This window comes from Cucurbita pepo, chromosome 20 (assembly GCF_057944985.1).
Source record: "Cucurbita pepo subsp. pepo isolate OVF chromosome 20, ASM5794498v1, whole genome shotgun sequence".
Classification (NCBI taxonomy): Eukaryota; Viridiplantae; Streptophyta; class Magnoliopsida; order Cucurbitales; family Cucurbitaceae; genus Cucurbita; species Cucurbita pepo.
Window position 1 is genome coordinate 3,020,980 of NC_141817.1, and position 17,041 is coordinate 3,038,020.

Sequence of the window (17,041 nt, forward strand, 5' to 3'; positions counted from 1 at the left end):
TCTATTTTTTTTTTCTATTTTTAAAAGATTATTAACAAATTAGGTTAATTTTAGAAAAAGAAAAAAATAATTATGATAGGACTTTTGTATCTATTTGTTTCATTATAAATTGATAATGTATTAATTTTAAGGAAATTTAAGTTAATTTAATAAACTAATATTGGAAAAAAGAGATTTATATTTTAGTTAATTTAATTTAAAAATGGAGTTTTGTAATAAAGAAATTAATACTTTAGATTTAAAAATAATTATATTTTTATTATTATTAAACTGCAATTCGATTAATTTTAGAAATAGATATTAAATATTAAATAAGTAAAATAATAATTAAAAAAAAAAAAAAAAAGTAATAAAAAGAAAAGAAAAAGAAAAAGGGATTTCTGGTAGGAGGGGAATTCTCTGTCTCGGCGTCTTCAGAGAAATCAATCTTCAATTTTTTGTGCACAAAATTTCCTCTTTTCTGCTTCACTGGACAATGCCCTCCTCTTGATCACTTTCATGTCTCTCCCCACCAAACGCTCTGCTAGCGCCACCGCCAACACCGCCGCCAGCTCCGTCGTCTCTTCTTCACCAACTTCCAAAGCCTCCATCTCATCCCCTCCTATGAAGAAAACCAAATCCCAAGCTGTTCCGACCTCACTTGACCCCAATAAAAACGGCCTCCACCACCACGACCGCCCTTTTTCCAACATTACTTCATCGGCCGCCGCTGATGACGCTGATTTCGACCCTTCCTCTATGGCCCTAGATGAAGATCTCAAGCCCGACGATTCCCCTCTCATTGGCGCTAGTCGCGCCGTCGCAACCAATTTGTCGCGGAAGAAAGCCACTCTCCCTCAGCCTGCCAAGAAACTCGTTATTAAGCTTGTTAAAGGTATGTTCTTTCGATCTCGTTCTGCGTTTCTTTTCGAAGGGGTTTAGGCGAATTCATTTTCGGTGTTTTTGTTCATTGTGTGGTTAGGTTTTGTTTTCCCGTGATCGATTCTATTTGTTCTTTTTGACTTCTTTGTGCATTTTGGAGGTTTGGCTTTTCCAGTTGGGGGTTTTCGTGTTGATTGGTGTTTTCTTGTTCTTGTTTTGAAATTACTGGGAATTATGCTGTAAGTGAACATTGGCACTCGGGTTTATTTCGATTTCTTATGGTTTTTGGCCATTCTTACGAGATTTCTTCGAATGTAGACATGTTTTCTGCTGATTTTCTTTCTGATCGTTGAGTTGTACAGTGGCATTTAAATTTTCACGTGGGTCCTATGGAAATCCAAGGTAGAACTATTGAGTAATGACGTACAACTTTCTGATGCGTACGTCATTTCATTACCTCTTCCAGGATTAGGAATTACCATTTACTGTACTGGGAGATTAAGAGGAGGAGGCGTGTAAAATTGGGAAAGTTCATTTCCTTATGTTCGGATAAAATCTATAGTCAGATATATACACTCTTATACCAATGCCTTAATTTATAGTTAATGGCAATGGAAGATTTTTAGTCAACTGCCAAAATTAGCTATGCTGAAGCAAATGTACTTTCAACTTTGTATTATTACAATGAGGCCTCATCTATGCCCCGTGTCAGCTTTGTTTTTGTTTACTGCCTTGCCTTTTCTGGTGTAGATAATGTCAATGGTTGTGAAGATGTGAATCATAGCCTTGGTTGAACTGATATCCCTTGTTGAAAATGGCTTACGATTTCTTATTTCTTATTTTCCATTTTTCTCTATGAAGCAAAACCGACACTTCCTGCTAATTTTGAGGAGGATACATGGGCAAAGTTGAAATCAGCCATATGTGCCATATTCTTGAAGCAACCTAATTCTTGTGATCTGGAGAAACTTTATCAGGTAATATTTATGATTCTTGTTTTTTTCTCTCCACTTATTTGATAAAAAAGGACATAGTTTCTGATCCCCCTCATATCTGAGGTTTCTCAACCAATTGCTGTATTATATGCAGGCTGTTAACGATCTTTGCTTGCACAAAATGGGTGGAAATCTTTATCGGCGGATTGAAAAGGAGTGTGAAGTGCACATATCTGCAGCATTACAGTCTTTGGTTGGGCAAAGCCCAGATTTGGTGGTTTTCTTGGCTTATGTTGAGAAATGCTGGCAAGATTTTTGTGATCAGATGTTGATGATTCGTGGCATTGCTCTGTATCTGGACAGGACGTATGTCAAACAAACACCAAGTGTGTGCTCATTATGGGACATGGGCTTGCAACTTTTCAGAAAACATTTATCTTTATCTTCAGAAGTTGAGCACAAAACTGTTACGGGTCTATTAAGAATGATTGAGAAAGAAAGGTCAATCTCTATTCTTAATGATGCAATAATTTTATTTAAGTCTAACCAATGTTTTAAAAGGCTAAAGGCGGTCTTGAGGTGGTAGGAGGTGTAAGCCTTAAATTAAACTAAAACATTTAACAAGTCCTATTTTAGTATGACCAAGTATTGCTAAACATAATAGTCATATAAGAGAACAAAAATAAAACTACCCGTCAATTGCCATTGTAAAATGATATCTTTAACCGGTCATATTGTCACAACTCGAACCTTTATATTTTTAAGAATAAGACAAATTAATAGTATTCTTCTAATCATTACATGAGGCATAGAGACTTTAAGCCTTGTGGTTTGAAGGAGGCGTAAATCTCAAGGATAAAAGTTAGAGCCTTGCCTCGAGGCGAGCCTCAAGACGTTAGCCTCAAATAGCCTTTTAAAACATTGAGTATAATGGATGTTGCTTATGCACATAGTATTGCATGTTTTTTTTTTTTGTTTTTTTGGAAATGAATTTAGCATTGTGACTCACGCACTTTTTGAGTTATTAAAATTAGTAGTTGAGCTATTTGTTGATGAAAAAGCTTGCTTACTTGCAACAAGTTAGTAGTCTTGGTTTATTTGGATGATATAAGCTATTGACAAAAAATGGCCTCAGCAGATCCTGATATAGGTTTCTGCAACTTAGAATGAGTTATCGACAAGCAGTTATGATACTCTTTTCTTTCAAAGATCTTTGTGTCCATTATATAGAAATGTTTAATAGGAAACTTTTTCGTTGTTTTAGCAAAGAAAGAATACAAAGTGATATACTGCCACTGAGAATTTAGAAAAGGACACCACGATTCAAGTTAGTTATAGAGATTAGTACAAAAGGAAAATGAAACAGGAAATTTGGTTAGGTCAATGATTACCTCATCCATTTTTCCTTGATTGATTTGGTTGTATTCCTTTCTAGCCATAGACCAGTCGTTGCTTTAAATCATTCAGCCTCAAAATTATTCCTTTCTTTAGAATATTCCCCACCTTGCAATTGGAGAAGTTTGTTGCCTCCATTTTCTAGCCGTACTTGTTGCAATCAATCTTGTTTCCTTTGTTGTTCACATGTCAATGTGTTCCTTCATATATTTCTCTGATCTTTTTCCTCATTAGAAAGTCACGTATGATCAGATGATGCCGTATTTGGACCACACTATTACAGCAAACCCAGTAATGAAAGGGCACTTGCTCCATACACTTTGATTTGTGTCATGATGTTTCTAAGCTTCTTCATTAGTTTGGACTTTGGTCTTTTCTTGATTTGTGGTGCAACTGAAATCAAATATTTGTGAAATTTAAATCTGAGAGAAAACTACAAACTCATTTTTCTGCTTTGTTTTGAAAACTATTGGAAGCTTGGAAATATTGGACTTGCTGCAATAAAAGCTATTGGAACCATCAAACAAATGCCTTGTCAATCAATATCTTCGTGAAAACTTTCTTTTGCGCGTTGAGTCATTCACCTTTGGCCTTTCTCTCCCATCAATTTTCAATTTATGAATCTAACACCATATGATATTTATTTAATCTTTGTAAATGCAAGATGGATCCTTAGTACATAGATTCTAATAAATAAATATGCACTGTCGTATTGTGAAATATCCTTGTATAAGATGAGTTTTGTCCAATTCATGGAGTGATATATTATTGGTAGGGTCAAGTTTGGGTATATGATCCCTTATGGTTGAGACCCAATGTGCGCATGGGAATTTTTTGGTTCTTGGTTCTCTGAAGTTGAAACATTGATTAATGGCCTATAATCCAAGTGAGACATTGCAAGTGTGCAAGTGTAGATTGCTTCATATTGGAATTTTGTAATTTGCTGTTCTCCACCATGTATAAGAATTTCAGAATTTTATAAAACCACACAAGCTGATTTTACTGATGGCTAACAATTCATTATGACATAAAATATAAAAAGTTTTTTTTTTCTTTCTTTCTTTATACAATTGATTTATTTGTTAGATTTTTCCATATTAAAAGAACTTATTATGTAAAATATTCGACTAACATGGATCTTGTATTGGTCTTTTAGGTTAGGTGAAGCAATTAATCGGACTCTCCTCAACCACCTTCTGAAGATGTTTACTGCACTAGGAATTTACTCGGAGAGCTTTGAAAAGCCATTCCTTGAATACACTTCTGAGTTTTATGCTGCTGAAGGCATGAAACACATGCAGCAGTCCGATGTTTCAGAATATTTAAAGCATGCAGAGGTCTGCATTGTTCTTTTCTTGTATTAGACTTGCTCATTTTCTTATCCATGTTCATAAATTGATTATATCCACAGTAAAGAAAAAGTATTAAAGAAGAAACTAAGGAGCAATGACTGGAAATCAGACCCAAGTCCAAGGAAGGAGATTAGAAAAATACTCCCCTAATTGTAAAAATAAGAAGAAAGGGGCTAATCACGAAATCTATCGATTTTAGAAGCTCATAAAGAGTTTAAGAACTCTCATACATAAAAAGGGTTATAGAACTTTTATGTGTTATGCCCCAAAATTAACTCATCTTCCACTCTCTTCCTCTTCTCAAACCTGATAAAATAAATCCTGTTCACTCTTTTCATGATTTCTTAGAAAATGATGCAAGGAAGGACTTGATAGACAATGATAGTGAGGAGGAATTTTTCCACTGTAAGCCAGACAATCCAGCATAATTTGAAGACTTTGCTCAGATTGTACCAAAAAGACCTGGAAAAGAGGCATTATACGGACAAATTATGAAGGATGCATATTTACTTGTTGCCCAGCATCCTTCTTTATGGTTAAGACACATCCAAGCATGTCTTTCTTGGAATGGTTTTACTATGCTAACCTTTCTTGAAACCACTGTCTACTGGAAAGAAACAAAACCCTGACCTTTATAATTTTCACCTTCGAAAATGAATACGACAAAGTTTGGTCTGAAAACTTGGCTGTTATTGATGTAAAGAAGGGCTTGTGAAGAATCCCGAGGTTCTGGAAATCAGAAAACCTGGGTCTGGTATAGCGGGGCTGAAGTTTTCTAGGTTGGACATCAAAGTGGACCTTTTCTTCATTTCCTCTTCTTCTCTTTCTTCTATAACCTTCCTAAACCCACGCTCCTAGTGATGAACTTCTGTAATACCAGCAGACATTCTGCATTAATAAACAGAAGAAGCAAACTGTTGGATACTACTTCATTGTAAAAGTATCAAGGGAACATGGCTTGGTAAATGTTGAAGGCTTCTTGCTGTGTGAAGTGTAAAGTTGATCTGAGTTGTAGGCTAAGCAGCAGTTCTTAGTTTTGAATATCATAGTTAATGAATGTGAACAGCTTAATAGATTGCTTGGTACAAAAAAGATCGATATTGTGTCCTTTGAATAACTGTACGACATCTTCCCTGTTTTGCTTACTAACCATCCATTTATGTTTACTGTTGTTCCAGGGAAGGTTGCAGGCAGAGCAAGATAGATGTTTGCACTATCTTGATTCAAGTACAAGAAAGCCCCTGATAGCAACCACAGAAAGGCAACTCCTTGAACGTCATATATCTGCAATTCTTGATAAGGTTCCATTGATAACTCAGATTTTATATTCTATCATAAATTCTTGTTCTTCCATATTGTTTTCTTGCACAATTCCAATGTTTATTTAGACATACTTTTTTCTTTAGGGTTTTACATTGCTGATGGATGGGAATCGTATGGGAGACCTTCTGAGGATGTACACGCTTATTTCAAGGGTCAATGCCCTTGAATCACTTAGACAAGCCCTTAGTTCATATATACGAAAAACTGGGCAAAATATTGTCATGGATGATGAGAAGGACAAAGATATGGTCTCATCACTTTTAGAATTCAAGGCTTCTCTTGATACAATATGGGAAGAAAGCTTTTCAAAGAATGAAGCTTTTAGCAATACAATAAAGGATGCATTTGAGCATCTTATTAATCTTCGTCAGGTACCTCTCTCTTCATGTTTGTTTTCTTGTTTTCTTTTTAGAATTTTCCCATTACTTATTGTAGTTAATTAGAATATGAGGTGCACATACATTCTTAAACTGCAGCCTAATTAAAATAATAACCATGTAATTGGTAATATTCTGTCTGGCGTGCTTTATTGCTAGTGTTTAAAAATGTATCTGGTGATGTTGAGGGGCGAGACAGGACACACCATTTATTAAGAGAGAAAAAAAAAAGTTGAGAATTAATGTTTCAGCTCGTTGAGCGGAGAATAAAGGGGAAGAAGCAACACTATTTGATCAGCCAAGTGCTATAGGCATGATTGGCACGAGGATTTCAACTTACGTCTTCTTTTTTCTTCAGATATAACGTGATCAACTTTGGACTTTGATCTTATTCATAATTTGTAAAAACTAGGAACCAACTTTTATCTCTGTGTAAATTAATTCTTCTGATCTATATTACTTTCAAGACCTAGGTTCGGTTGCCTCATCTGTTCATGTCTTGTTCTTCCATAATGCTTTACATGTCTCAACATACATTCAACATTTTTTTTGTATCATTGTTTCAGTCTATGGCAGCTGCTCTATGTTCAATTATGTGATCTAACAGCATAATCTTTTCCTCCTGTAGAATCGTCCTGCTGAACTGATTGCAAAGTTTCTGGATGAAAAGCTTCGTGCTGGAAACAAGGGTACTTCTGAAGAAGAATTGGAGGGTACACTGGACAAAGTGTTGGTTCTGTTCAGGTTTATTCAGGTAGTCATCATTATTAGTGGAAAGAGTCATGGAAAGATCTAATTGATCTGGAATTATTTTTTCTTGAATTTTTATTTCATTTTGCCATAGCTTAAGCACATTTATGCTTGACATGGAGAAACAATTCTTCTGCTTCATTTGTTCATTGTAGGGTAAGGATGTGTTTGAAGCCTTTTACAAGAAGGATCTAGCAAAGAGGCTACTTCTAGGAAAGAGTGCTTCGATCGATGCTGAGAAGTCTATGATCTCCAAAGTCAGATTAATTTTCCTTAATTCAAATTTCAATAGTGGTTATTGTGAATTATTTACTAATCATGCCAACAAGCACAATAAATGTGCCCCAGTAGGGATGCTGAGAAGTCTATGATCTCCAAAGTCAGATTAATTTTCCTTAATTCAAATTTCAATAGTGGTTATTGTGAATTATTTACTAATCATGCCAACAAGCACAATAAATGTGCCCCAGTAGGAAAAGAAACCTTAAATTATTCTTTAACTCGTAGTTGATTATGTAATCCTAACTAGTTCTTTTTGCTTTGTCACAGCTGAAGACCGAGTGTGGTAGTCAGTTTACGAACAAACTTGAAGGAATGTTTAAGGTGCATACTTCCGGAATTTATTTTCAATCTCTCATGTTTTTGTGAATTGTGGTTAGTTATGAAGAATTGATTTCAATTGACTTCAAATGGCATCCTTGCTCCTAGTTTTTCTTTTGTAGGCTGCATCTGGGGGTTATTCAATTTTTTTTTTCTTTTTTTTCCGTTTAAAAATTGGTTTTATATGATGCTGGTTGGAGTTTGAAGGTGTCCCTTATTGGTAGTTTGCTTGTTTCCATACCATTAAAACTATGAAGAGTATCTTGCACGTCTCTTCTCTTATCTCAACTGGACAGTGATGTTACCTTGCTCTTATTTTAAATCAAATTTTGATTGATTTATTTATTTTTTAAGTTGGACAAATGAAACTAAATATTTTTCTAGACAAAATTGCAAGGGAGAAGGGGTGGACAAGGCATATCTTGAATGTTCTCCAATTGGATTGTATAGAAAATGGAGAATAATAACGTGCCGAGATGATTAATATCATATAACTTTTCATAGTGATAAACAAAATTTCTGTTGTTATTTATTTCGAGTGAATAGACCCAATAGTAGTCACCCTTCATCCAATTACCTTAACCTTCCTACAAAACTGCGATTGGATTGAGTTAAATCAGAAATGAGCTGATTTGGAGAGGAGAGTGCTGTTAGTAGTAGTTGAATAGATTGAAGATGGACCACCATACCTTCGTTGGTTTTTGGATGGATAGACCACCGTTGCTTCATTGTAAACTCTCACAGAACAAAGATGATGGTCTGATTTTGCTCTCTTGCCCCAAACACAGCAATTAGGGAAATAATCATTAGGATCACACAACTCATCCACTCAATCTAGATGATGAAAAATAAAAGACAATATGTAAGGAGAAATATACGTAGAGACACCAGAAAGTAAAACTCCATGGATGCTAGGATTTATTTATAGATGACTTCAAGTAGTTACCGTTAAGATAAATTCCCTTTTGAAACTCTAAATAGGAGAAGATAAAGGCTCTATTTTTTAAACTAAATAAGAGAATAAAATAGATTCTATCTTAGAAACTATTAAGATATGAGGTTCCACAGACATACTATCCAATGGTTGTGGGTTGTACCACCGGGGACCTACCTCGCCCTTCTCTTAGACTCGACATGGGACTTGCCACACAAACCATGATATTCTAGCATCACATATTCTTGCTTAAGCTAAATGTGGCCATCTTGGACTTAACACTCGTATTCTTAGATTAACCACAATATTTCCCCGTCGTGGTTACATCCCTTATTGAAGCAAAGCCTAGAAACTTGTAACATAGTCCTTTCACTTGTTGGCACTATACTAAAGCCAACTCTTTATTTATTCACCTTCATATGGCAATTGTTGCTTCAGTGCTTCTCTGGTCTTGTTGTAGCTTCATTCTTCGTGTTGCTCATGTCCAGCCTTATGCTCTCATCTTGAGCGAATGCTAGTGTCGATAATTCTTGTTTATCTATCCACCTTAGGCATGAGGTGATGCTCAAGAAATACACGTGTACTCACTTTTTGGAGCACTTCTATGAGTGTTGCTTGCCTCTCTTATGTTCACTCCTCTTAGAGCACTTCCACACGATGGCTTAAGGAGTACACGTGTGCTCACTTCTTGGAGCACTTTGATGGGCGTCGGTTGCCTCTCTCGTGCTCACTCCTCTCAGAGCCTCCACTGTGCCAGCCTCCTTCACCAATCCTCTAAATCAGAATCCTCCTTGACTCCATGCGTAAGGTGCCATGTTTCTAGACAACGTCAATTGGATTAACCCTAGAGTTTATCGATCCTTAAGGTTCCACTGCGTTTCTGGACAACGTCAACTGGGTGAACCCTAGAGCCTACTGATCCGAATTTCCACTGCATTTCTGAAAAACTTCTACTGGATCAACCATAGAGCCTGCCGATCCTTGAGCTTCCACTGCGTTTCTGGATAATGTCAACTGGATCAACCCTGTAGCCTGCTGATCCTTGAACTTCCATTACGTTTCTGGACAACGTAAACTGGATCAACCCTAGAGCTTGTTGAACCTTGAACTTCCATTGCGTTTCTGAATAGCGTCAATTGGATCAACCTTGGAGCCTATCAATCCTTGAGCTTTCATTGTAGATCAACGCTAGAGCCTATCGATCCTTGAGCTTCTACTGCGTTTTTGGACCGCATCAATTGGATCAATGCTAGAGCTTACCGATCCTTGATTTTCCATTGTGTTTATGAACAGAATCAATTGGATCAACCCTAGAGCCTCCCGATCCTTGTGCTTTTACTGCTTCGTAGTCATGGAATCCAGCCTCACCCCAGACAAGGGTTCGTGAAGATCTTTCCGGTATAGATAATCTTCAATATGCATCTTTTCGAATTTGATCCAACTTGTTGATCCGTCAAGCTTCTCTTCGGCAGTTGCCATACGAGAATGAACCTTCTCTTTCTTTGTTTCCCCCAAAAGCGAAAAATACTGATCCACTCTTTCTCCAAATTTTTTGGTCAAAAAATTTCATCTATTAAACTAAGCTAGAATTGAGCTTCTTTGAAAATCGATTGGGTCCTTCATCTGCAGTGATAGCTGCCCTTGATCTGCCCTCATATCCGTCGCCATCAACTTCTTTTTGATTATCATATGCACTTCGTAACCGCCCATTTTTTCTACTATATGCTCTGTCATCTTTGTTAGCATCTCCTCACCGCTGTCCTCCTCCGCCACCTTAATTTCCTCATCTGGGTCGTCTTCATTGTCAGCTCGTGCGGGATTCTAGCAATTGGATTGTTGCCATTCACGACCTCAGGCAAGATTTCAGCTTGCGAGTCAACTCCGTTCGTCGGCGACGGTGTGTCAGGTTTTTCGTGACTAGGGCAGTCGACATATTCTACTAGAAACCTCTTCTTTTTCTCATCTTCACAGATCGTGGTGAATTCTTCCTAGCTTTGATACCATTTGTTAGGATCGTACAACTCACCCACTCGATCTAGATGAAGACATGAAAAACAAAAAAGAGAAGATGCAAGTACAAATATACGTAGAGACACCGAGATTTAAAACTCCATGGTGGCTTGGATTTATCTATAGATGACTTCAAGTAGCTACAGATAAGAAAACCCTTTGAAAAACTAAATCGGATTCTATCTCAGAAACTAAATAGGAGAATGGATAAGATTCTATCTTAGAAACTACTAAGATATTAGGTTCCACAGCCTATCATAATAGTTGTATTCCTCATCTGGATGTGATGGGAATTGATTTTTCCATTATCAAAATGGAACCTAATAATAAACTTCACCTTCTTATGCATTTTAAGCTTCAAAAGTGTGTTAAGGTCTACAAATCAGATAACCTTTAGTATTAAGGTGGTAGAATATGGATTTACGAGAAAGTCTGTGGGCTTGTGTGCATATCCCTGAGGCCAGGGGAAAGGGTAGAACAACAATGTTGATTTAGTTTTGCTGTTATACGGAGCTAATGTTCAGAGGAAGGTCCTTTTGATGAACTGAAAATCTCATCATTCCTCATTTTCTTCCCTCTCTCCTCTCCCTCTCGCTCTATTGTTTTTTTTTTTCAATTTTTCCTTCACACATGTCTACTAACTACTATACTTGTCTTCCGTCTGAATTTCACAAATTAGTTGTGTAGTTAATGCTGTATTTGAATTACTTCTCAGACTATCTCCTGAAATTTAGTTTATGGTGTATTGTATTAGGACATTGAGTTGTCTAAAGAGATCAACGAATCTTTCAAGCAATCATCCCAAGCGAGGACAAAGCTTCCCATGGGGATTGAAATGAGTGTTCATGTCCTGACTACTGGGTAAGTTGTAATTAATGTGATTATCTACTGATTAACTCTCATTGATTACTTCGGTTTTGACAGGAATGTTAACAATCTATTGGTTGTCTGTAGGTACTGGCCAACTTATCCTCCCATGGATGTTAGGCTTCCCCATGAGTTGAATGTCTACCAGGTTGAAAGCAAGATAATAGTATGCATCTTAATTTACATGTAACTTGGAGTAGTCCTTTGATTCCTTTGCTTTGTTTTATAGGACATTTTCAAGGAGTTTTATTTGAGCAAGTACAGTGGGAGACGCCTAATGTGGCATAATTCATTAGGCCACTGTGTGTTGAAAGCCGAGTTCCCAAAAGGTAAAAAGGAGTTGGCAGTTTCGCTATTTCAGGTGAGTTAATTCGTAGGCATTATAGCTGTTTTAAGGGATTCTTTGGGGCATTGTCTTTTATCCTCTTCTCTATCTCTTTAATGAAATGGGGTTGGAAAGCATTTTATTTTATTACCATATGGAGAGATTTAATCTGTGCATTGTGATCCAGACCGTGGTCTTAATGCTTTTCAACGATGCTGAAAAACTAAGCCTGCAAGATATTAGAGAATCTACTGGAATTGAGGATAAAGAACTCAGAAGAACTTTACAGTCACTTGCCTGTGGAAAAGTTCGAGTATTACAAAAGGTGGATAGCACCTTCATTTGATGTCTTTATTTGTTGAAGATATAAAATTATTTTAATATACTCTCAAGAGTTCTGAATCTGAGTTCTCTCTCCCCCCATCTTATATTTAGATGCCAAAAGGCAGAGATGTTGAGGACAATGATTCATTTATGTTCAATGAAGGATTTACTGCTCCACTCTACCGTCTTAAGGTATGCCAATTTTCATTTTATCTACCTGGAACGATCGTGTTACTTCAACCCGCCGTAGCTGAAAATTCATTGTATTGTTGTGGGCGATGCAGGTAAATGCAATTCAGATGAAGGAAACGGTAGAAGAGAATACCAGCACTACTGAAAGAGTCTTTCAGGACCGTCAATATCAGGTTAGCCATTATTCTCTTTAATTTCCCCCCTTTCTTTACATGGAGACTGTCAGTTCATATAATTTGAACTCAAATATAAACTAACTGGATCATACAGTTAGATATAGTTACTTGTTCAGTGGTGTAATGTAAGTGAAGAATAGGCTGGAAAGGCTTGTTATTATTTCTGACCAAACAGCAGAATGAACAGTAGATTACCAAATTCATGGACCCTTAAACTTGTTTTGCGTGGTACCTGCAGGTCGATGCTGCTATTGTTCGAATAATGAAAACCCGAAAAGTGCTAAGTCACACTCTTCTGATAACTGAACTCTTCCAACAGGTAAAAGGCATTTTTTTTCTTTAATTTCCATGCATTCATCTTCTCGTGTTGAACTGGTATAATAGTATACTGTTCTTATCTTTTCGTTTCCCATGCATTCTTTTACTCCACAGTCAAATTTGTTATAATATTACCTATTATATTTACCCTGATACGAAAGCAGGCTTTTCTGCCTGCCCAAATGAAAGTAAAATTTGATTCTGGGTAAAATTTGAATAGAGCATGCAAGAAAGTGACTAGTTGTAATATATTTGGCTGTTGACGATGTTGAAGTGGATTATTGTGGTGTGTTGATGAACAGTTAAAGTTTCCAATAAAGCCAGCTGATTTGAAGAAGCGGATTGAAAGTCTTATTGATAGAGAGTACCTAGAACGTGACAAGAACAACCCTCAGATATACAATTACCTTGCCTAAAACAGTCTTTTCTCCTCGCTAACAACACGAAAATTTCGGCCGTTGGAAGGAGGGGAGGAGGGATCAATCCCTTTGTCAGATTAATGTACAGAAAGAATTTTAGTTTCAATATTTTTGGCTGCGTTGGACGTTGATTGTAAAGCATAATTTTGTATCTCTTTCAGTGTCTGTGGTCTCTGGTAAAAGTTCTGTACCTGATGAAATCATCTTCTCAAGCTTACAACACAAAAAGTTATATTAAAGCAAAGATCCCAATTTTAGTTTCATCAAAATTCTTTGGGTAGAAGAGTCTATGCTTGATTTGAACTCATTGTGTTTAGTAAGGACGCAACCAAACTGCCCAAGCCACTCGAAGCTTTCGGGGTTCGGTTCAGGCAGTAGTTACCTATGGTTTGATTACTGGAAAACTAAGCTGAATTGGTTGGGGTCGGTTTCATATAAACCTAAATGTCGTTGTTTCCTCTTTGTATATTGCATCTCATCGTCTTCTTCATTTGGGAGTTCAAAGAGAGTTTAATCTTCTCGTTTTAACGTTAGGTAACATGTGATACATTATTTCGATATTGCCCTTTCATCTCCTCAATATATCAATATATTGGTATATAAGTTATATTTTTTTTTTAGCGTCCCTTAATTCATATCATACATACGATACTTTTTCATCTATCTGTTAACAACGAATTTAAATTATCGTTTAGAGAGTCCTCCCTTCCCAACTTTTTACTGTCTTATTTTTCTTATTGCTCAAAGATTGCCTATAATTACAGACACAAACAAAGCTAAACAAAACTTTTGGACGTAATATTATTCTAAATTAAAGCCTAGTGGCCCTTTTTATGAGACTTTAATTCAGCTGATTTAGTTTCAAGTCTCATTTGTGTGTTAAATCTTTGAATAAACTCTTCCACCCTTCTGTTCAGTTCTTCATCTGTCATCTTTGAATACTCATTTTCTTCTAATTCCTTCTCTTCGTACATGCCACTTTCTAATCTCTTCGCCATCTTTTTCTTGCTCTCCTTTGACACACTTCTTTTGGGTTTCTCCGACTTGCTCCGCTCGTAAGTTCTCACCGGAGTCGTCTTCAACAGCGGCATAGAATCGCATCGTTCTTGAACAAAATTTCGCAAATTCCCATCTGGGTATTCTCTCTTTTCATCAAATACTACAAATGAAGAAGTTTGACGTTGAAAATGAGTCATCTTTGGGTTGGGAGGTGAGTAATGTTCATAAAGATGGGATCTTTTGTATTGGGTGAGAGAGAAATAGGCATAATCAGCAGCAATGATGAAGATGAGGGCATTGGAAATGAAGAACCAGAACATTGTGCTGTTGAAGAGAGATGAAAAAGAGAGGTTTTTGAAGATGATGCAAAAGAAGAGAAGGAACAATAGGGAGGAGAAGAAGGCTAACATGTAATCATTTGTATATTTATTATAAGTGTTTGGTTTGGGTTTGGGTTTGTAGGGCATAAATGGATTATCAAGTGATACAAGATTTGAATGAGATGACATTTGGTGGATTGCAGAAGAAAAAGAAGAAAAACAATGGAGTTTTTGAGTTGAGAGATTGAATGGTTGGGGTTTGAGAGACAGAGATTTCAAGAGGGTTTTTCCTTTTATAGCCACTTGGATGTGAGTTTCAAAGGATTATGCATGATTACTTCTTGTCTAGGGATGTTGTGAGATATGTGGCTAATTATTGAATTACCTCAAATTACTATTTTACCCTTTTTGTATATTTTATTCCCGTGCATATCTAGTTGTTCGTAGTTTTAAAATTATTCGAGGAAGTTAGATATATGACACCCAAACAAAAGATGATACATGAATGAACAGAAAACTACACCTGAATGAAAACGATCTTGAAGATACAAAATGGGTACTTTCCTTTTTAGTGACTCAATCACAGAAACTCCAAAGTTCAACATGTTTTGGTTACTACGCATGTGAGTGAAATTAAAACATGTTAGAAGGACTAGTGTTGGTCTATGAAGATCGTTTTCACTCTTAGAAGTGCGATGTAAATGTGACAATATTACAGGAGAATGTCGAAGTCATCGGGTGCCGAATTTTATATAATAAAAAAAATATATTGTAATTATTGAAATAAATAGATTTTATACGTATAACGTTATTATTAAATATTTTAAAAATGAATTTTATAGAAGGGTAAGAGATGTCAACTTGTGATATTTTATTATTTACTCTCACTAATGTTTATCCATATTAATATATATATAATGGATAAGTAATTTTATTTTTTATGGAAACTCAAGAAATAATGCCAACTCATCACAAAATGACAAGTAAATAGGAATAGTCTTAAATTATTTTGCTTTTGGTTGTATATTACTTTATTTATTATATTTTAAAATATATTCGAATTTCCAATTTCAATTACAAGTAATTAATGGGGAGTGCAAAAAAAAAAAAAAAAACATAAAAAATGAGTTATCATATAAAAACAATTATTTAATTTTTTAAATATTATCAAACTTTTTTTTTTTTTTTTGCCATATTTTGTGTCAGAGCTCGTGTCATAGCTCAGAGTATAATGATCTTATCTTTTGTATATTTTTTTCCGTCTTTACGAAATTTGTTTCTTATTATTCATTTTGTTTTATTTTTTATATTCAAGATGTAAACAATGGGTAAGAAAAAATAAAATAAATTAAAAACTTTTTTTTTTTTTATTTTGTAAAAAACACAAAAAAAGAAAAAAAGAAAAAAGAAATTTAAACCGTAGCAAACAAGTCAAAATTTCCAAATAATAGTTTTAATCGATAATGTATGATGTGGCTGGTGTTCTCTCTCTCTCTCTACCAGCTCAAGTTTTTAGGGTTATTTCAATATATTATTACTTTTCCACGTGGACAATTCAGGTTAAATGGAGCCTCATGATTGGCTAATCAGTCAATTTGATGTCTGCCACGTGTTGAACATTGTGGATAAACACAACATTTGTTTTCCAAGGTAATTTTTGTGTTTGTGGAATATTTAATGTTTAATTCATCTCAATTTTTTTTAATTTTCAATAATTTATTATTATTATTTTTTAAAATTTTGATGTATAACGTAAGGTGGTGGTAGCTTATGATAGGATGGAATGAGAAAAAAAATGTCACGTCTACCTTCTTCCAGAGTTAGAATATCAAATTCTAAACTAATGTGGCACTATTAGATCTTTTAATTTCTCGAAGATGAGAAGAAAGAAAAAGTCATTTACCCTTTGCCTAATTAGCTCTCGAAGGACCGAACAAGGGAGAAATATTTGTTGGACCTCAGTTTCCTAAGAGGAAACCAGACCGTGTTTCTGTTGGGTTTTATGTCCTAAAACTCATAGTTTGTAAACAAAGATATATTCTATTTTCAATAAAGTTATTATTGTTGTTTATTCAGAAAAAATTGTTATTGAATAAAGTGAACTTTACGATCATTAATCTAAATCCAATAAACTAAGAACACTCTGGCTATAGTATGACTACTTGAACTATATGTAGAGACATAAGAGTGGATCAAGTTCAAGTATATAGTCAAAATGATCTATAGTATAAGGATAAGGCTGAGTACCTTATTCTGGGGACACTATGGATGCGGCCCACTTTTGTATATGATATAAACAATGCGATCACTAAATTGTGCATGTGGAGACATGTGAGTGGGGGCGTCCTATGCAATGAGTATTGCATAAGATCGGACCATGAAGAAAACCACTCTCACTTTATAAAGTCGTTTACTGTTGAGACTAATTTTCTTTTCATTCGATAACCTAGGTAACTCGGTTTTAATCCTGAGCTAACCATGAACTCCTGTTTATTCGGAATTATCCTTAGATTTGCATGGGTGAGAGTGGCTCTAGTTCGCCGACTCAACAGGCCTCCCATTTC

General features: G+C 35.6%; 2 protein-coding genes across 2 annotated transcripts; one reads left to right on the top strand and one right to left on the bottom strand.

Moving 5' to 3' along the window:
* Positions 1 to 378: 378 nt before the first annotated feature.
* Positions 379 to 13,427, top strand: LOC111783061 (cullin-4). Its single transcript, XM_023663937.2, has 17 exons — positions 379 to 874; positions 1,723 to 1,838; positions 1,951 to 2,297; positions 4,348 to 4,528; positions 5,722 to 5,844; positions 5,950 to 6,237; positions 6,872 to 6,997; positions 7,149 to 7,250; positions 7,543 to 7,596; positions 11,292 to 11,398; positions 11,492 to 11,552; positions 11,634 to 11,765; positions 11,917 to 12,054; positions 12,165 to 12,245; positions 12,338 to 12,418; positions 12,660 to 12,740; positions 13,042 to 13,427. Exons 1-17 carry the CDS (start codon positions 499 to 501, stop codon positions 13,153 to 13,155), a joined length of 2,508 nt encoding a protein of 835 aa, XP_023519705.1. The 5' UTR covers positions 379 to 498; the 3' UTR covers positions 13,156 to 13,427.
* A 453-nt stretch (positions 13,428 to 13,880) lies between these two features.
* Positions 13,881 to 14,801, bottom strand: LOC111783530 (uncharacterized). Its single transcript, XM_023664457.2, has one exon. It carries the CDS (start codon positions 14,664 to 14,666, stop codon positions 13,977 to 13,979), a length of 690 nt encoding a protein of 229 aa, XP_023520225.2. The 5' UTR covers positions 14,667 to 14,801; the 3' UTR covers positions 13,881 to 13,976.
* Between the last annotated feature and the right edge of the window lie 2,240 nt (positions 14,802 to 17,041).

Coding starts and splice junctions, on each gene's coding strand:
- LOC111783530 (XM_023664457.2), bottom strand. CDS start 14,666: ATGTCATCTCATTCAAATCTTGTATCACTTGATAATCCATTTATGCCC.
- LOC111783061 (XM_023663937.2), top strand. CDS start 499: ATGTCTCTCCCCACCAAACGCTCTGCTAGCGCCACCGCCAACACCGCC. Junction 12,246..12,337: donor CTCCACTCTACCGTCTTAAG/GTATGCCAATTT, acceptor TGGGCGATGCAG/GTAAATGCAATTCAGATGAA. Junction 12,741..13,041: donor TAACTGAACTCTTCCAACAG/GTAAAAGGCATT, acceptor GTTGATGAACAG/TTAAAGTTTCCAATAAAGCC.